At 40.5% G+C, this 20,559-nt stretch overlaps 3 protein-coding genes across 3 annotated transcripts; 1 reads left to right on the top strand and 2 right to left on the bottom strand.

Annotated features, from left to right (window-relative positions):
• Positions 1-5,871: 5,871 nt before the first annotated feature.
• LOC135482470 (uncharacterized) lies at positions 5,872-12,008 on the bottom strand. Its single transcript, XM_064762510.1, has 9 exons — positions 11,588-12,008; positions 10,390-11,102; positions 10,025-10,084; positions 9,702-9,754; positions 9,236-9,380; positions 8,300-8,845; positions 7,872-7,980; positions 7,047-7,285; positions 5,872-6,327 (listed from the first exon to the last, which is right to left on the bottom strand). Exons 1-9 carry the CDS (start codon positions 11,832-11,834, stop codon positions 6,112-6,114), a joined length of 2,328 nt encoding a protein of 775 aa, XP_064618580.1. The 5' UTR covers positions 11,835-12,008; the 3' UTR covers positions 5,872-6,111.
• A 249-nt stretch (positions 12,009-12,257) lies between these two features.
• Positions 12,258-14,095, top strand: LOC135483607 (elongation factor Tu, mitochondrial-like). The gene has a single exon (XM_064764585.1). The coding sequence runs from the start codon at positions 12,259-12,261 to the stop codon at positions 13,732-13,734; it is 1,476 nt and encodes a 491-aa protein (XP_064620655.1). The 5' UTR covers position 12,258; the 3' UTR covers positions 13,735-14,095.
• A 643-nt stretch (positions 14,096-14,738) lies between these two features.
• On the bottom strand, positions 14,739-20,090 carry LOC135482469 (cyclic AMP-responsive element-binding protein 3-like protein 3). Its single transcript, XM_064762509.1, has 7 exons — positions 19,588-20,090; positions 18,783-19,182; positions 18,371-18,528; positions 18,044-18,178; positions 17,577-17,704; positions 17,048-17,238; positions 14,739-16,728 (listed from the first exon to the last, which is right to left on the bottom strand). The coding sequence occupies exons 1-7, from the start codon at positions 19,708-19,710 to the stop codon at positions 16,190-16,192; spliced, it is 1,674 nt and encodes a 557-aa protein (XP_064618579.1). The 5' UTR covers positions 19,711-20,090; the 3' UTR covers positions 14,739-16,189.
• Between the last annotated feature and the right edge of the window lie 469 nt (positions 20,091-20,559).

The following is a 20,559-nucleotide window of genomic DNA, read 5'->3' as shown; positions in this document are numbered from 1 at the left end:
CTGTCATTCATTGGATTATTTACATACTGAGGTAATGTTTAAGTTGACCAATTGTAAACACATTGTATTGTCATCATCTGATTAACACTGCTGGCTACTATGCAATAATGCCCAGGCTTGATCCCAGGGAAATTCTTCAACCCACCTCTCAGACCAGCATTGCCAGCTTCATTCTTCTGCTCAGGTCATTTGCATCAAGTCTGCAAACTGTGCTCCCAAGACAGCTGTTCCCTTGCATAAGTCTGCTGTCAGAATGGTGGTAGTTGTATCTACTGTCCTCACTCTGTCATTCTTACGTCTCCCTTTGGTGCTGTCCTTGGTTACCACGCCATCTCTTGCCCCAATCTTGCAGCTCCCACTCCGTAACGTCATTACGCGTCCCTCTGGTCAACTATACATGGACCGGATCATGGTCTACAGCACGGCCTGGAAAAGGAGTACAGTTCTCATAATATAAAACTTGGCTGAATTTTGTGACATTTTAAGAACACAATGAGATTAAGTGTAAGCTATTGCTTTTTTTATTCACAAACTATTTTTTGTCATTTTCGACAGCAAACAGACCCAGACTGAGACGACATAAATTCCCTCTAGTTTGTGACCTTCTTGCATGGTTTATGGTCAACTAAAACCTTAAAGACCTAAATTCCCTGAAGGTTGCAACTCCCGAAACATCTTACTGGTACATGGTTATGCTTAGAGAACCTGTATTGAAGAAAGTCTTTTGAATCGAGGGAGCAGCATCCCCAGGACTGCCCCTGAAGCAGTAACAACAGGGTCCCAAGAACCACATGGGAAAGGAGAAAAATTGGTATTTTTTGCAGTCTGCAAAAGACCAAAAGAAATGAAGATGCATTGTGACCTTATGTTCCACAATGGATGAGGAGCATGGTCTTTCCATAAACTTGAAATGAAGATGCATTGTGACTTATGTTCCACAATGGATGAAAACCTATGCAATACCATACCGGATATGCTTGGCTCCAGTTTCTCCCCCAAAAATTGTACACGCTGTCGCAGCTTGCCAGCACCATCCTGGCCAGTCGCTGTCTTTAGCTCTGTTGCCCCTTGGACGGCCCACTTTTTGACGAATATCCCTGTTATGCAGGAAAAAATTGTGAATGTCACAAAATAACAACCAACTCTGAGCCCCTCAACACTTGTGTGGATGTCACAGAGTTCTAGTCAAGATGTTAAGGACACTTTCCCTCTGACAAAGAAAAGTTGTATGCAAATGTTTGAAAAATCTCTCCATGGTGGGAAAGTTTTTTTGAGAAAATTGTGGTCTGAAGGAATGAACTGTTCAATGGAATAGAGGGATGTTCCAGCAGGATCATCAAGTGTCCCACGAATAATAGACAGCTTGCGAAAATCAATTTCGGCCATTTTGAAAAGGAGTTTTCACAGGCAGCGCAAGTTTACCATGACATAAAAGTCATGTTTTAAATCAAGTTATCACCAAAAGCATTCAAAATATCATGAACCTTGGAAGACATTGACAGCTTGAACAAGCTTGTATATTTGTACTTTTATTCCATGGTAAACATACATTGCCTGTGAAAAGAGTATTTTCAAAATGGCCGAAATTGATTTTCGCAAGCTGTCTATTGTTCTCTCTCTGATCAGGAGTAATTAATTTCACAATTTTAGAGAAAATCCTTTGCAATGACCAACTTTTGGTCACAATGCCTTACAAATACGATAAAAGGTCCGAGAGTAGCCATATATATCATGGCTAGCTCCCCATCCCAGCCTGTTGCTAACTTTAATGGGGGGGGGGGGGGCAAGCTAGAGCAGTTCTTTCTCTGCCAGTTTGAAAATTGGCCAAATTTGCATGAAAAAAACATTTTTGGTGGTCAGGCCCTGGAGGGGAGACAATTTAGTCCCTGCTTCCTCCAATTTTTGGCACAGCCCCCTTCCTGGGCCAACATTTTGGGGGTAGGCATAGGCTTTTTAGGGTGAGGGATTCAGGGGGGAGAGTAGAACAGTTCAGTTACCGGCAGAATAGACTGTGTGCGAAAATAAATTTCGGCCATTTTGAAAAATACCCTTTTCACAGGTAGCTGAAGTTTACTATGACATAAAAGTAATGTTTTAAATCCAATCATCACCAAAGCTTTCAAAATATCATGAAAATTGGAAGACATGGACCACTTCAAGTAAATTGCTTGAATAAGCTTGTATATTTTTTACTTTTATGCCAAGGTAAATATACCTTGCCTGTGAACAGGGTCTTTTCAAAATGGCAGCAATTTTTTTGCAGGTTGTCTATTTCCCTGGCCTACCTATACCCCGTAGACATACTGGAAACTAAGGGTTAGAACACAGCTTTTTATCTCAAACCTGAAGAGAAAAAAACGCATTCTGTAGCATCTGCAGCAGTCCCCCACCCACTAGAAGTAGTTCTTTTCCCCATTTTCCCCTGCAAGGCCCTGTTCCCACGAACATCAAATTCACACATCCACACAGTCAATGGGTGATTTCAAAGTTGGTTTTGGTTTTAGTGTTGGGTGTTATTGTCAGTTTTACTCTTAATTTCTACCCCTAAAAACCTATGTCTGGATAAGACCAATTCGAGGTTTTAGTTTAACACCAACACCTGGTTTTGTCTGACTCCTAAAACCTGGGCTGAAACTAAGAAGAGGTTTTATTCTGCAGGTAAAACTAACACCAAGATGGGCAGAGATAAAACCTTGGAAAAACCAAACATGCATGTTGTTGTCGTTGTTACTGTTGTTTCCCTATTGTAACCGCTTCCGATCTATATAAATTTGTTCGTCTTCTTTCACGTCCATCATCATTCCCATCAGCGTTCAAAATACCAGTAACTACTTCTTGAAATGGTACAAAACTACAAACAACATGATTTTTTTTTAACACCAACACCAACTTTGAAATCCACTCGGTGTTAATGCCTAAGGTGTTAGTTTTATTGGTAATACAAAATGCACTACAAATCTTCCAAATAGAACACCGAGCTAGGATTAAGATCAGACCTTGGTGTTCCAATTCGTTTCAGTGTGAAACTAAAACCTAATTTGAAATAGGATAATGCTAAAACTGAGTGTCAAAACTAACACTAGAACTGACTTCATTTCTGGTGTTGTGGAGAGTTTTAGTTTTAGTCCCGGTGTTAGTTTTTGACACTAAAACCATCCCTTAGTTTTTAGCTCAAACTGGCCATAATGCTAAAACCAACAAACACCAACTTTGAAATAGGATGAAACTAAAACCCAATTCATTTCAATACAGGTTTAATCAAGGGTTTTAGTGTTCCATTTAGTTTTAAAACTAAATCTAAAAACTGACTTTGAAATCACCCAATGCATGTTGTTCATGTATTTCGTAATGCATGCAAAATGGATGCCGAAACACTGTATTCAGTTATGGCACTGGACTGGTCAGTTTCAACATGATTTTCACCATCAAAAATGGTAAAAATCTCAACGTAATTCAGTTTAACAGATGCAGAATTACACACAGAACAAGAATACCTTGCTCCGGCACTTTGCTGAGTATCATAGAATGTAGAATACAGAATCATATGTTATTTTTTATGGAAAAAAATCGCCGCGCACGTGCGGCCGGAACGCCGCCATCAAAATTTTTGCCAACCGCACAAAATCCCTTTATCATTGCCCCGCTAACGCAAGAAACGCCAAAAAATCGGAATATGGATGAGCTAATATACCTAATCTATGAACTTACCATCCAAAAGTTGTCTTTATGCCCGAAATAGAGGTGAAATCAGAGAATTAAACGGAGAAGTTTCGAAACATAAATGCTCCGCGCCGGAGTATTCCCACGAGGGTCAGACGATCGTGTGATTACGTCATTATCATCAGGCGGAGGATCATTGCAGGCGGATGGGGCGAACATGCGGAAATTTTTCGGCGGCAATTTAAAAATATCCTGTGTATTACTCGAACCCTAAATCAAATTTCTTTCCCAGGTAATTTTTTTCTTTCCCCTTTCCGAATTCAGGATATTCCGGAAACTTTTGAGAGCGTCTTTCACCGTCATTCAATGAATAGCGGGACCAATAGTTGGTTGTGACAATGTCTTTCATGACAGGCCTAAGCCTTGTCCATTAAAAAAGTTGACTGTGTTTGCTACGAATGGCGCTCGTTCTTGATTAATTCTCTCCGAGCCCGCCCAGTTCTTTTCCATAAGTCAACAATAGAGAAGACGCAGTCCTGAGGAAACAAGACATCTCCGGCCTAAAGCTTTTGCATGACTTTCACATCCTAAAAAGTGTCCTTGTATATTTCTGTTTCACTTCGTTGTCTTTCAGTTTCTTCTTTTTTGCATTCACTCATTTTGTTTCGACTCAGAAACATGCGTACAAGACGATAGGCTTATTTTGAAGTTTGCCGCCAGGATAGCAAGACTCCTTGGCTGTTTAATCGTCTTGTAAGATATTTATTTGTAATCAAAACCTTAGATGATTTTATGCGAAATCGATGTGTGCTATTTGCTAATCTGAAGGGTGTTTGTGCCCGTGTTGGCTACCTTGTACAAGACGCCCACTGCTTCTAAAACATCATCCTAAGACAGCCCAATGCCAGTTATATCAGTTATAGGTGATGGGGCGAATCCCAGAAGATGTCTTTCGTGACAACATTTCGGGGCGGGGGGCAGAGTGAAATGCCTTTTCATTCTGAATTAGGTGATCTCATCACATAATCAAAAAGTTCCCACAAAAATAGTTGCATGTTGAGCAAATATACTAACTTTAATCATTAACATATCCCATACAATCACCACTTATTTTATTTCACCAACTGGCACACAGAGATATTTGGCTGGCAAAGATAAACGGGTTTGCGTTAAGTGTTTCAGCTGAGTGCCAGACCCTTGGGCCTCTTGTTGAAACACCCACTCCAAGCGCCCCACTCCAACACGTAGTGGTGTCTATGAGAATAGAGAAGACAACATTTCAGTTTAAATATCGCAGGTCTCGGGGCTTAGTGACTTGTACCAAGGATCAAGACGCCCCAGGGGCAATGATACATCCTGACTATATTGATGTAAATGTATTGATGGAGAGCCTACATTTTCCCACCAGTCGATCATTGTGCATGATCTGGCCATATTGGGGGACAGTTTTAGAATCATGATGTTCCAAGAGAATGTCACATTCTGACCACCGATGTGACTATCATACCATTCGTCAATCGATTTTTGAGATCACATGCATTCTTACTGTACTGAGGACCTGTCCAGGGCCATTTCATTCCGAGGACGGTGTCACATTCAGGCCATTGAAGTATCTATCAATTCACCAAATCTGTTCACAGATCACATGACATTCGTACATACTGTCCCGACCTGAGCTCCAGAGCCATGAGATGGCGAGTCTCTGGAACAAGGTGATCTGATGGACATTGAACAGACAGCCTGTTTCTGATCAAGAAACATGGTCATCTGCATGAATTTGGAGGAGACGGCACATCACGGGCCAGTCCGGTACATGGTGATCTGTATGCTTGGGGAGAAGAGTCTGTTGCGGGAACATAATAATCTAATGTAATTCCTCATTGGTTGTACCACTGGTCCCAGTAGATGACTCTCCATGCTATAATCCCTTATTGGGTGTACTTATCAGCATTTCTGACCCACCACTGGTCCCAGCAGAGGAGCCTCCACATGCAAGTAGACCTGCAGGTTCATCCCCCCCCCCACCCGTGCTTGCACAACCAATACTGAGAATCTTTTTCAGAAATTCAAACATGATTAATTGTACCAAATTGTTCTCTGTTAGATGGGAACCCAGTGCGAATGTGCCTGAAGCTAATATCAAACCAAGAGACAAGTCTGAACAGGAGTCACTTCCGAGCTTGGAGATGGGATATGAATATGAATGACAAGTTTATCAGCAAAATTACTTTTATTTTAGTCGCATCAATTTGCCAGAGAATAACATCATTTGCTTTGAATCAAATTCATAGTATGCACAAAATGACTTTACTCTAGGCAACTCCATACAAAACTGACATTAACACATTCACTAGTCTTTATTGAACCAATGTCAGTATCTCGCATCAAGTCCTTATTTTCACAATTTGGGCACAAATCTTAACATCAGTTCTAACTTCCTCCACAAGAAATCTAAACATGACGTAGCTTTGTTGTCTTTGGGCGTTGCTTTCCCTTTTGTTGTGATTTCCTGGAGATGGTCTTATTCGTATTTGCGTACTTTTGCTGATCGCTCCTACTCATCTTGATTTTGTCCCTGCATCCTTGGCCACCTTCCCAATGGCTGGTTTTCGTTCCTTTGGTCATTGTTGTCCCGCAGCTTATGCATGGCCGTTCACCAGCATAACCCTGTAATATAAAATATAGGTGTCAATACTGTCAAGAAAATGAAATTTTCAGGTTTTTCCAACAGTCATGCAGATACATGATATATGCAACCACCACGACAAAATGAGTCGCATGTCGCACAGAAGATGAGCCTAAAATGACACCAGAACATAATAGAAGAAATTGATATGCTCCGATTTTACAAAAGGCAGACAATGGTGAAATGAACAACCAGTCTGTCTCAACCTGTCAAGCTCAGAGCGACATGCGACCTGTTTTGTCATGGCGGGTCACATATGCATGTGCATCGATTATGAATCATAAAAGTTCATAATTGATTGAGTTTTCAACAAGACTCATAAAAGATGGCACTTTTAATTCTGTAAGGGTCTTCACTTGTCCTGCATTGATGTAGTTGGCCTAGAAATTGGGGAATATAAGGAGTCTCACAGCCTAGTGGTTAGTACTACTGGCTACCACCGATAGGGCCCTGGGTTTGATTCCGGGGAGAACCCAGACCGGCGGGGGTTTCAAAGCACTAGAATTCCTGGCTCTTCACAGTCCTTTGAATGAGTCTTACAACCTAGCTTCTCCGCATCGTAAAGTCTTTACCAGGGCAAGCTAAAGATCCCACAATGTAATGGTGTAACCCAATTTGGACTAAATCCAACGGTAATGATCTGAAAATGGACCATGAAGCCTAAAATGATAGTTAAATGATGAATGTACAGTCGGCTTACCTGTTCCTTGGAGCAGAATCCACAAATCATACGATTTGCATACTGCATTTCATGGTCTTCCTTATCGTCATGACATACGTCACATGGATATGTCATTCCACAACACGGAAACCGTAGCCAACGGAAACTCTTCTTGTAGTGTTTACATGTGCCAAAGTTTGGTAGCGGCATCCCTTCCTGAATGGTTGGATCTTTCGTGGATTTCTTTTTTTTTCGGATGACCTGCATGTTGCTTGTATCTGTAAGAATGGCAGACAAAAGTTTTTTCAAAAGGTGACAAATTGTACAGGGGTGGATGTGATTTTCTCAAGCCAGCAATAAAACGCGAGTACTGCACCCTTGATCTTGATTGTTAAGTGTTCTTTTCCCTCAAACAAATGTCGACCAACAGCCTGTTGTTGTTTAAAGAGCTGATACCACACCTTTGGTATTGGCTGTTTCACCGAAATCCACAAAAGATGTAGGCCGAAAATAAGGTATCTCACCACTAGTGGAGCTAAAATTTTGGCCAAAACCAAGGCGTCCCTTCAAAGCTCCACCCTAGCGGTGTTTGGCAAGAGAACCACCACTGAGAGTGAGGTATCAATTGCTATTCAAACTAAAGACTAAAATGTGACTTTTACTGCTTTTTGATCGTTTCCATATTTTGTACCAAGCCAAGGAGTATCAATATGGTTGCGACACCAAAACTCCTGCGGCAAAAAGGATACACAGAGTAAAATACACAGAAAAAAATCATAAATTACAACAAAGGTGTTTTAGAAATCACATTAGAGTAGCTCTACATGTTACTTGCCCTACTCCTACTTTTAATCAGCTACTTACCAACACTTCCAGCTTGTAACTCTTGAAAGTAGGTAGACTCCACAGCCAGTGATATTTTCTGATGGCAGGAATGACACCACAGGTTTTTCACTGCACCCGGTTGTAAACCCTGAAACAAATCATCAGAAATCGATAACAAATTATCACATTTATAAATCCATTGTCAAGAGTGAATTGGAAACAGACTTTTTTAATTGTCTACTTTGGCTACAAATAAGCAAGGGCAACTTCCTTATTTGAAAATCCTTTTGGTGCAAGATGATTTTTAGGAAATTGTTGAACTTTCAGTGTTTTAGAGCATTAATGAAACCAGCAAAAAAAACTGTGACCGCACAAACAATATCCAGAGATATCGAGTCTTTGGCAGTAAATTGAGCCATTCGATACTTTCAAAAGCATTTGGGCAAAAAAGTAAGTTTGGGACATACCTTCAGGACAGTGACCTTTGAGCAAGAGATACAACTCAAATCAAAGATTCCATCCATCAGGACGATATCCGACGCCTTACAGCCATCAACATCCAAGTAGCCAAGGTTATGTGACATCTGATGCATCATAGCTGGACGGAAATTCACCAACATCTGATGGTTGCATTTCGTACAGGTGGTCCCGATAGCACGATTAGCAGACAACTTTAAATCACAACTCTGTTTACATCTTGCGCAATGAACAACGACTTTGACCTTCATACATGTAAGGGTTCCGATCCCCTCAAGAAGTTGAAGACAACGCATCTTGATCTGCGTCCCCTTCTGGACTGGATCTAAGACACCTCCTTGTCTCTTCCCCTCTCCCTCGTCTTCATCAGACTCTGTATCCGATTCCTCCGAGTCACTCTCAGTCTCCGATGCATCATCGCTACTGGTTTTTGAAGATGTTTCTGGCTCAAACTTCCAGGCTTTCTTGGTGACCCGTAGTTTCCAATAGGGGACACACTCAATGCCGGATCCCTGGGCTACTATTTCTTTCTTCAACTGAAATCAAATTGAGAACGAAAATTTTATTCACAATGAAAACAACATCCCATTTTATCACGAAGCCAAATAACAGCTTTTCGACTACCGGTATATCTCTGATTAATCCATTACTCCTGCAACATGCCCTCAAAAAGACACAAAGAGCATCAGCTCCAGAGAAAACCAACTCTGATTTCATCAAAGTAGCAGAATTTACCCAGATCTTTTTATTCATATGGATTTAACGAAGTTGTTATTGCAGCCAGCATAATGGTTTTTACTGCCTCTAAGATAACAGGAATCTGCAGTGAAGGAGAAGCTGGTGCGAGATCAGCATTTGAACCAATGACTTATGACCTGGTACAGGAGTTGGCAAAGGAGTTGTGCTGAACCTGTCAGAATACCTACCTGCTTAAGGCCTTCTGTAAAAAGCTTTTCTAGTGTCTTATCCAGCCAGCGTAAGAATGGACGAAAAACCAGCTCAACTTTTCCACCCTCCTCTTTCTCTTTAAACCGCTTTTCGACCCATTCTGTCATAGAATACTCAATGTAACTGAAAGAAATATGGAAATTTTATAGCACTAACATTTCAAAATGGTTAAGAATACAAAAAGAAAGATTTCTAAATGAAGGTTAGCAGCAATCTGCAAACTTTCATGAGCATCTGGCGAAGAACCTCCAACCAGGACATCTTTGGGACCGAGAAAAACTACTACTATCCAACATTCCAAGTAAATCAAACATTGCTTGTGCGATATATTGATAATGTTGCATCACACTTTTGTGAGACAACACCAAAGGTGTGGTATCATGGACATTATTGGTTTCTGAACACCTGACAAATAGATTGCATGAACCCTAATTCATCACTTACCTCAGGACTGTGGCTGGCATCTCTTGTTCCTTTGGGGTCATTACTTGCATTGGCTGAAATATACAATTACAATTAGGCCTAACCCAGTAATTGTCATAAATGTACATGCAGACAAGGCAAATGTACATCTTCTGGGCAATTATTCAAAGTTTGGCTAAATTTTTAAAACTGTAACCAAGGCATAGAAATATCTCAATAGAAGACTCTGCACAAAAGAATTTAATCTTTAGAAAAAGAATCTCGACATGTTTGATTGTAGCAAGTATAGATAAGCTCTAATCTGAACTTCATGTTAGATAAAATTCCAAATTCTAGATACTTACAGCAGTTGGATATGCTATTGGGAAGTAGACCATAAACTGCAATGACTTCACATCATAGGGCTGAAATCAGAGAATATTTGAAAGAGTTGAGAAATGGTCAAGCAATTGCCTCGTGAACAATGAAGTCATGAACATTAAACTATGTGTGAAGCCCAATTGTAACTTTTATGAATTTAGGGCACCATATCTTAAAAAAAACCACTTACAGGCATTACTGTTGATTACATTTTAAAAACACCTTTTGGGATCAAATCAAGTTACCCGGTACCCCATCATACTTTTGTGCAAGTTAACAAAATATTTTGTAGAATTAAGACAACTCTCACTATCCTAATAAGGAGCTCCTTTTCATTCATAATACTCACCCAATCAGGATCCGTTGGATGGAAGACAATCTTGAATTCGCTCTCATCAAGTTCTTTGAGTCTGTCTGCAGGAATTCTCTTCTTAAGCTGACTAATTTCAGTATCCCTCAGCTGCTCCGATTTCTCATCATCAATTTCCTCCAGAACATACTCAGACACCGGCACAACTGGTTGAACAGGAGGCCTGGGGGCAGGTGGTCTCCTTCGTTCATTTTTTGGAGGTAGATCAATCATCCCAGGTTGCGGCTGAGGTGGGACATCATCCTCAAGATTGTCAGTCCTCGGATGAAGAAACCGACATCGTATTCCGGCAACGCAGTGGCCATTTCTGAAGTATCGACAGACCGGTCTCCGTGGTCTGGCCCTACCATCTTTCACATCCAACCCAGCAAAGTTGTCCACATAGTCTTGAGAGGACTCAGATCTTGCAGATCCCTGGATTATGATGTCTTCTGTCTCAAAATCATCATGATGATTGGAATCCCGTCTCACCTGATTTCCATCTTTTCTTCCATATCTTGGCCTGCTATTGCCTGGATTATGACCACGTCTTTCTCCTCCTGGCCTTGAATGCTCATAACGACAACCTCTTCCATAGCGACATCTACCGTAGTTTGAAAAATACTGGCAAACCTTCAACTTCACTTGTGCAGTCTTGGTGGACTCTTGACTTGAATTATCATCAAGAGTTTCCAAAGGCAAGGATGGGGTGTCTAAAAGAGAGAATGAGACATTGATTATCATACGATGCCTTTTTTATCTGCAAACGAAAAAAAAGGGCCTAAATAAAATAAATACACACACTCAGAACATGTTAAAGGGCCAAAGTGAATTTCGGACAAGCCATCCACAGGCACTGTGAGTGTGACCCTTTGTTCAAGGTGAAACAAATGATTGATCAGCGCAAACTTCTTCAAAATTGTCCAGGGCCAGCCCTTTTACATGTACATCCTGACTCTCATGCGTTTGCATCACCACTATCGAGCTCCAGGTGAGTGATTCAGCGATCTCAAAACATTGCGGGTCAAGATGGCCCTTATAACTACATGTAGTCTACAAGTTGGGCCTTGGCCTGTCTTGATCAGTACATCTAGGTTTAAGCCAGGTCTGTGTAGTATCTGTCAGTCGCACAATCATCGACAGGACAGAATGTAAAGTGACTGAAAAAAAATGCTCGACACTATGACTATTAACTTACCGTTAGGAGTTTTTACTGTTCCATCGTTGATTTTGACAGGCGTCGATTCTGAGGTAATTTCTACTGTTTCCACTTTCTTCTCTGGTCTCTGATGCAAGTTTCGACACCTTCTGCCAAACTTACAGAATTTACCAGCACTGTAGAATTTACACACTTGCTTTTCAGTCTCAATAGTTGCCACACCCCCTTTTGGATCAAGAAGATTTTGATCAGTTGTTGATGAATTTGAAGACTGCTCAACTGACATTACAGTTTAGCTAAACACTCTGCTGCTGACGGCCACTTGGGGCTGACTGATATAATACCAAGGTGGCTTCGGTTTAAATAGTCAGCTCCCAGGCAAGTGATTTCACAATCACTATGAAATAAAGCTGGTTTTGTGAGGGTAAAGTCCTCAAAAGTGGTGGTGCAATTTCCAGGAGAGTACACCATCGCCATCTGACGGATGAGCGATTCACTGACTGGAACCCCGTCTCCAGGAAATTGCGATTGAAAATAAATCCAAAAAAGCTTAACGTCGACTTGATTTGAACTTAAACAGCAGTTTTAATTGCAATAAAACTTCTAATTGCAGATGATAGGTAGATATTGCTCATATAAAGCCTAATCGTTCCATTTGGAGGATGCAGTCACGACATATTTTCTTCTGTTTTTCACCAGCTCTGAAAAACATGGCGAGCATGTACCAAACTTTTCGCATTTTGCAGCAACATTCTTGCTCCAAAGTCATCACCAGAGCCAATATTCGTAATGTCAACCCAATCAATAGAAAGGTGATCATACCTTCTATCAATGGAATCCAACATCGAACGTTTTCCCTCTCAGGTTTTCGTCTTGCAGAAGGTGAAACCTCAAAAAAGCCTCATTGTAACATTGGAACCATTGGTCATGTTGACCATGGAAAAACAACTTTGACTGCAGCCATCACAAAGGTGTTAGCCGAACAAGGCGATAACAATGCATTTGTTAGATATGATGAAATAGACCGGGCTCCAGAGGAAAAGAAGCGTGGCATTACGATCAATGCAGCACACGTTGGATACGAAACAAAAAAGCGACATTATGCTCATACTGACTGTCCTGGACATATTGACTACATAAAGAACATGATTACGGGAACATCACAGATGGATGGGGCTATTTTAGTGATTGCAGCTACCGATGGACAAATGCCGCAAACGAGAGAGCATCTACTGCTCACGAAACAGATTGGTGTTGAAAAAGTGGTGGTTTATGTGAACAAAGCTGATGTTGTTGATGAAGACACACTCGAATTGGTCGAGATTGAAACGAGAGAACTTCTGGAGGAATTTGGCTTTGATGGTGTTGATTGTCCTATCATTTGTGGTTCTGCTCTCAATGCATTACAGGACAAGAATCCCACACTTGGGAAAGAATCTATCCTCACGTTGCTGGACAGTATCGATAAATACATACCAACTCCAGTCAGAGATGAGGATGGGCCGTTCTTGGTACCTGTTGATTCAGTGTTCACTGTTCCAGGACGAGGCACTGTGGCCATAGGGACAGTTAAGAGAGGTACAGTCAATAAAGGAGAAGTTGTGACTTTACTTGGACATGGGAATGAGATAAAAACATCCATTTCAGATTTACAAGTGTTCAAAAAATCTGTACCAACTTGTAAAGCTGGAGACAATGTTGGTGTACTCCTTAGAGGGGTGAGACCTGAAGCTATTGAAAGAGGCATGTTCGTTGGCATACCAGGTTCTTTTCAACAGTGCAACTCTTTCGAAGCTCAGATCTATGTCATCACAAAACAAGAGGGTGGGCGATCAAAACCAATCACTGATAATTATATTCAAATGATGTACTGTAACTTGTGGAATGTAGCTGCTTGTTTGAAACTCCCTAAAGCTAATTCCATGGTTATGCCTGGTGATGCTGCTTCTGTACAGTTCTTATTGAGAAAGCCAATGGTTTTTGATGTTGGGCAAAGGTTTACGGTGCGTGAAAACCAGCACACAACCCTAACTGGTGTTGTAACAAAGATTTTAGGACACAATAAGGAAATTATAAAAGGCTTTAACTTTGAGCATGCAAAGTCTATGAAAATAGAAACTAATTCAAGAGTGGTCCAGGCAAGAAGGAATAAAAAGAAGACCAAGCCTGAAACGGATGTTCAGTGATATGTTGACTTAGGTTGTTTTTATAAACAGTACAAAATAATGTAGATGAAGCATTTATGCTTAGGCTGGACACAGGGAATTGGATTTTTATTCATGTTAATTACATTGGTTTTGTTTGGCTTTCATCAGAAACACTGGTGTATTCTTGAGCAAGCCACCAAACTTTCCTGTGCTGTCTTTACATGTAAATTAAGTCTCGTTACTTGCGGAGATGGTCCTTGTGAGAAAGTAAAAGTTATGTCTTGATGACAGCCAGGAGTTACTACTGTTATGTAACCATTATCATTACAATTGATGCAGTGTACCGGTAGTGTACATCAGTTGCAAATAAATGTCTGCTCATTATCATATTGTGCCACAATCTTTTTGTACTTTTGAAATTTAAGACAACTCAATTGTCTCCCAATTTGAAATGCTACTCTAGCTGGCTGTGATAAGACAAGGGAACTTCATTGGAGGAAGTTACTTTCCAATGGGGAGTATGGATGTGACAAGGCCAACAACTCCATATTGTTTCCTTATGGGGAAACTTAATCCCGCCTGCTAGAAGGTGGGTGTGACGAGTTAAGTTCATGGGAGGGCATCACCCTCCAATACAGTACATTGTTGCCAGACCACTCCTTTTGGGTTGTGGAATGTGACAAGACCAAGAACTCCAACATGCCATGCACCTTGTTAGCAGACCACTCCTTTTGGATAGTGGAATGAGACAAGACAAATGACTCCAGCAATAAATGCACCTTGTTTGCAACACACTCCTTCAGGAGAGTGGAATGTGGCTCGGTGGCCTATGGCAATGTCCAGATTTGAAAGTGAGACGTGCAAAGACAAAGTACTTCAGTAGAACCTTGTGGAGGAGTCACTCCTGCTATTAAGTAACATAGGATGTTTCAAGGCAATGGAATCCAGTGGTCAATAGATGACTAGCATTGTGTCCAAATAAAAGGTATGGAATAACTGTGTAAAGAAAACGTGGAGTAAGAAACAGAACAAACACGTACATGTAGTACTTCTATTACAACCGTCTTTAATTTGCACGATAGTGAGAACTACATCAACAACTGAGCAGAGCTACCTGCACAACACTACAAATGTACATTAGATACATGTGAAAGTGGTCTTCCAAATAATGGGGCTCATCCAAACAGTTTGGGGATCACAATAGGGCGTCCTTAACTGCATATACGTTTTCTCTCTCCCGATATTTGGAAAAAATCCATTTAGAATTGCAACACTGCTCCTAACATCTTGTAGAGGCATGCAGGGCACAAATTCATGATCAAAACAAAACAAGGTTGACCGAGAACGAAAATACCCCAAAAGTTTGCCAGAAATGACCTAAACCAATCCATCCAGTTGGACGAGTATCATTTTCTACTCGTCATAACAGATCTCACAGTTTCAGTCATGCTGAGATGACGATTGCATACAAAAATAAAATCTTGTGTAAACAAAACAAGCAAACAAGAAGCTCCTCAATTCGAATTGAGAGTTTAATCCATACCATGTCTCGTAAACTGCTTTGCAGGAGAATATTATACATTGTAGATAGTCACTATCAATTGGTTATCAACATGATAAAGAAATTTTGTTTACCCCTGAACACTTGACAGTTTATTGCTAAGTGCTCTAATTCATTTGAAAGCAGCAAATACTGTATTCAATGAAGACCAGATGGGGTGGGGGTTCGACTATATTTGATTTCTCACTTTATGATGAAACACTTCATTTCCAATCATTGTGAAGAATCTTTGCAGACTGGTCAGATTTGAATTGTTCCCTAATTTGTATACACCCAAAATTTTACAAGTACTTGACATCGTCCCCCTCCCTCCATTGCACACATAACCCAGTATTTACAACTACAATAGACAACAATTTTCACACTTGCACAAACTAAGGCAGACACTACTATCAAAAGTACACATGCCTGTGCATCATCAAGGCAGCAGCACCACCATTCAAGCCACAAATAACCTAGAAAATACTGTGGTTTTTTTTCATGCAATTTTCTTTATATTCAAAAGTATGAAAGATGTACCAAGTCAACTCAAAAAAACCTCTTCAGAAGAGTTTGCTTCGATTAGCTGAGTTAACAATTTTCATTTTTCATAATTTCTACAAACATGCTGAGCTTAAATCATGCCTAAGCTTGAAATTTATTGAACTAGAAAGTTCACCAGGAGGTTGTTCTCCTACATGTGGACCAAAAACGATGTGGACTCTCCTACATCACCGAGACTAAAAATCTTGCCTATACTACATGTAGGATGTTTAAAATCAAACCTGCACTCATTATGATATTGTACCGCATTTTTTGCAAACTGAACTTCAAAACAGACTTCCTGATATTTTGTCCATGATCAATTCAAAAGTTCTCACAATTAAGATACCAGTCTTTTGTACAAGAGTTATTCAAATTAAAACAGTATATTTTCCAGGTCACACAATAGAATCAGAGGTCTCTTTTTGATGCATGGTTGACAGTGTCATCGGCTAGAATCGCTGAATTCACTTGTTCTTGACTCTTGACTGGGAGGTCATTTGAATTAAGATCAAGTCTATCCATCGGAACATCTGGTCCACTTTTTACATCATCTGCGATTTGATCAGATTCCACATGTTCTCCCTGAATGTTTATTTCATCCTCTTCACCACGACTAACAAAAGGAACGTTTGAACTTTCACCACCAGACTTGGTCTTTTCTAATGAATTGTCAATGTCTGAAGATTCACCAAGTTTGTTACTTTCCGACTTCCTCTCGACAATTTCCAAATGAATATCGGTATTTTTTTTCTCACTTTCAGTGTCATTGTCATTGTCAGACTTGGTCTCATTGTCTTTATGTTCCTTGGCCTCTGAGTACATGGGTGGATGTATGGCGGGTGTTTTAGGAGGCACTTCCCACGGGGGCGATGGCTTGAAGCTGATGCCGTAGGGGTTATCTTGATCACTGATAACTTCGTTGTCGTGCAGCAGACTCCTCGAGCGACCTGAAAGTCACAGAGAGCAAGGTTATTCAAGGACAAATGAGACAATTTTCACACAATTTATAAACTGGAGAGTTTCTATCTTTCAATAATTTAGTACCTATCTTTTTGAAAGAAAATCCACCAACTGTGAATATCAATGATGTAGGGAAATTTACGCATATTGCCACCTAAAAGCAACAGTACTGTCTTAATTACGTTTTCCTGCATAGGACTGCAGAATTTGGCATTTCTAGAATCGCTTCTCAAGCATGTCGCAATGTTAACATAGCAGAAGACATGGGACCTCTGGACATTTAAAAATTTTTGTTCAAGATCTTACCTCTCATTGGCTGATGGTTAACCTTCAGTTGGGGTAGCGAATCATTTCTCGAGAATGGATTAATGCTTGGGAATATAAGCAGGGCAAAGGACATGACAAGGACCAACATGCACGTGCTCGCTTGTGCGGGCCGACTGGCTGTTGTTACTTTGAACAGGGACTGTAGCTTCTTCAGTTGTTGCAATAGTGACCTGGAAGAAAAATGAAGCAGGCATGGGTTAGATTGTCTGTGGGACATTAAATCAGTTACATGTACTATCGCTGCATTGGTGGTAGTTTTGTAGAATAATCTGGAGAACTTCGTCTATAGCTTCTCCACAGCCTCAATACATTACAGCTGCCAGGCACTGATGATGTCACAATGCATTTTTCACTCTGCCGAGTGCAAAAGAGCGATGATGCTGCCCCTTGGGTGGCTGTAGCTCCATGCACTTAGCCATCCTATACTTGCATGAAAGTGTGATTTTGGAGTCAATGTCTGTTGCTGAACTTCGGAAGTTTGCATCATTATTGCTCTTTTACAACTTACTGATTTTGGTTTTCTAAATGTTTGACCTTCTTCTGTAATTCATGATTTTGCTGCGTGCAGGATTTAACCCGGCCCTCCAGACCACCCATGTACTCCATCTTTCGCTTACGACTTTCTTTGGCTGAAATCTGTAAAATCAAATTGATTTGTTCATAATGATGTAAATTTGAATCAGTTCTTCTTTAACATCCAACGTACACATGACATAGACTCTTTTAAGTGTTTTGCTCCATGACACAACCATTATTGATCATAATGTGACTTACCCAAGGTAAAAAGTGATATGTCCTTGTTTGTTATCGACACTGATAATGTTCAGCTTAGGGGTCCTGACACCATTACCCTGTGACTCGCCCCAAGCCTCTAAGTATCTTAACAACACTCCTAGTCTACTGTAATCAGGAAGTGCCAGAGGATGCGCCAATTCCATATTGCCTCCAGACATACCGGAAACTTCTTTCTCGTACCTTATTTCGTATCTTTCTCCTGACAGCTTTGAGGGCCCGTTCTTCATCCCTGGTGAGAGGTAGATCTGTTGGCAGTGAGACACCTTCCTTCTGCAGGAGAACCTTCTCTTCATCTGTCAGCACAAGCTGGAGGAACTAAGGAAAACAATACAATGCCATTAATCATCAAATACTAATATTTCAACCACTTTTTTTAACCAAGATATGGAAGGTAAACCGGAATTTGTAACTTCAACAAAAGTTAACCAGTACTTTACGCTCCAGAGCAGCCCGAAATGACGTGGCCAGAACATTTACCAATGAACTGTTCAAATATTGATAACTTACAGGTTTCTGTACATCCTGCATAGTGAATGGCAAACCAGACTTGTCATTGTTATTAACCACTTTGATCACCTGAGGGACTGTCCCGGTTGATGTTGTAAAGTCTTCATCAGATGACGACACATCCTTTTGCAATCTGGTCACCGTTTCGATATTCATACCTAGAAAGAAAGAAGGGGAGAGATAAACAGGCTTGTGATGTACATTATAATGAATTATGATTTTTATATATTTTGCTTTTAAAGTTATGAAGAACCAGGTGCACCTACATAACTGTTCTACTGGGTATACCGTATATCCATCTGTGAACAGCTTTCTTCAGACACAGCCTTCAGACTTTTAAACACATCACCATTGGTTAAATCCCTGACAACATATTCCTTTCACAAATTAAAATTGTCCTGAAAATACATACCCATGTCAACAATTGAGACATCCGCATAAACAGACGCATCAAGTCCAATCTCAGTAGGTTCATCACTACCATCAATCCCAAGGCAAGATGTGTCTAATGTCTCAAATGAAATTGTGTCCATCACTTGTAAATCTTCTGTCCCAAAGAATTGTGCAGAATCCTCTGTCCCAAAGAGTGTTGAATCATCTAGCGTTGCATCAGACTGTTCCCCAGGACTCTTTGCCGAGTGGAGACTATCTGGAGGAGATACTGGACCACCGGAGGACACCCCACTATCACTGTGTCCAGGTGAGCCGAGACTCTGATCTCCAGGGAGGTACTGGTTCGAACCATGAAGGTCGGTGTCTAGCAAAGACGTGAATAGTTCTTCTGAATATGTGTCAAAATTTCCCAGTTCAGACTGGAAAGTGAATAAAAGCAGAGATCAGTAAACTGCATGAGATGATGAATACATAACAGATTTTAGTACATGCATACAGTGTATTATTGGAAACAAAAAGCAGTATTACCTTTTTTTCTTATCTTACATGTACATTTGCCATAGTCGATCAAAAATAGAAATCCATCACGATAACTTGTAGATAATATCACAATAGGAGGCTTTTGTTGTGACATTGTCTCGTACTACAAGTAATAATTAAAATGCATGAGCTGCATTTGGTTGGCAGGTGTCCTCATAGCAAACACCAATTTTCAATCTCTTGATCGACTATGACGTTCTGATTGTGATATTGCCATGGTGGCCTTCACCGCCAAGGCACTTGAGTGGCATATAGCTAATGACATCCATTGTAGTTAAACCTACCAATCCAAATGCATCTTGATCCGACTGCTTCATGTCTACGGAAAGAATCCCACCATCGTTATCAAATAAAAGGTCCAGAATGTCCTCGCCTTGTCGAGATGAAAGCGTAGCCTCAACTGCCATCTCAACAGCCGGGGGTGGAAAATGTCACAATATTATGAATTCAACCTATCCGGATTAATCGCCACTCAATAACCTCCAACACCAAGATGCCAGCGTGTCATGCATCCAAAGCCATGTACACACGACCTATGTACACAATGACAATGGCCTGTGTATGGGTATAGAAAGTTTCTGCCACCTCAACACTTCGAGATCTGAACTTTTTTATACCATCAGTTGTTACCACTTTCTCAAATGTGTTGGCTTGTCTTCAAAAGTTATCGTGTTCTAGAAATTCTATACACTATTGAGAATAATCGGACAGATTTGATCCAGGGTTTTGTGAATCAGAAGGAGGCAAATATTGACAGTTTGTGAAAACATTCCTGATCAAAACATAATTTCCCTATTTCTATTTTTAGAATGTGACTCATTTTCGACAGGCGGGCAGAAATGACGTGGAGGTTTACGGAAATTCCCGATGATTAGGCGGTAATCCGTTCCTCATTTAACATCAAATTTACGCTGTTTCAGCCGGTTTCGAGCATCAAACAAGGCTGGAAAAGAGAAAGGTAACGTTATAGAACAAGAAACTAATGTACTTTGCAAGTCATTTTGACAGAGAAGCTCAAAAACACCTCAAAGTTATAGTAGTACTTTGTACCTACGGAAATATCCGAACCACGGAACCATCTATCGGACTACATTGCAACCAACCCGGAAGAGATAAAGGGATTCCCCCAAAAGGGTCCCCTATATAAACAGTGTATGATGATTCATCTTCATCACTATTTTCACTGCTCACCATATAATGTATTGATTTGTGAATGTAGTTTTAATCAATGATAAAATCAACTTACTTGACATGAA

The sequence above is a fragment of the Lineus longissimus genome, chromosome 2, assembly GCF_910592395.1.
Source record: "Lineus longissimus chromosome 2, tnLinLong1.2, whole genome shotgun sequence".
NCBI classification, from domain to species: domain Eukaryota; kingdom Metazoa; phylum Nemertea; class Pilidiophora; order Heteronemertea; family Lineidae; genus Lineus; species Lineus longissimus.
Note: the sequence above shows the minus strand (reverse complement) of the source record. Positions and strands in the feature narration are given on the sequence as shown.

Coding starts and splice junctions, on each gene's coding strand:
- LOC135482470 (XM_064762510.1), bottom strand. CDS start 11,834: ATGTCAGTTGAGCAGTCTTCAAATTCATCAACAACTGATCAAAATCTT. Junction 9,755..10,024: donor CAATAGCATATCCAACTGCT/GTAAGTATCTAG, acceptor TGTATATTTCAG/CCAATGCAAGTAATGACCCC. Junction 8,846..9,235: donor TTACAGAAGGCCTTAAGCAG/GTAGGTATTCTG, acceptor ATTTGATTTCAG/TTGAAGAAAGAAATAGTAGC.
- LOC135482469 (XM_064762509.1), bottom strand. CDS start 19,710: ATGGCAGTTGAGGCTACGCTTTCATCTCGACAAGGCGAGGACATTCTG. Junction 19,183..19,587: donor ATCAAGATGCATTTGGATTG/GTAGGTTTAACT, acceptor TTCACTTTCCAG/TCTGAACTGGGAAATTTTGA. Junction 18,179..18,370: donor TGCAGGATGTACAGAAACCT/GTAAGTTATCAA, acceptor TGTTTTCCTTAG/TTCCTCCAGCTTGTGCTGAC.
- LOC135483607 (XM_064764585.1), top strand. CDS start 12,259: ATGGCGAGCATGTACCAAACTTTTCGCATTTTGCAGCAACATTCTTGC.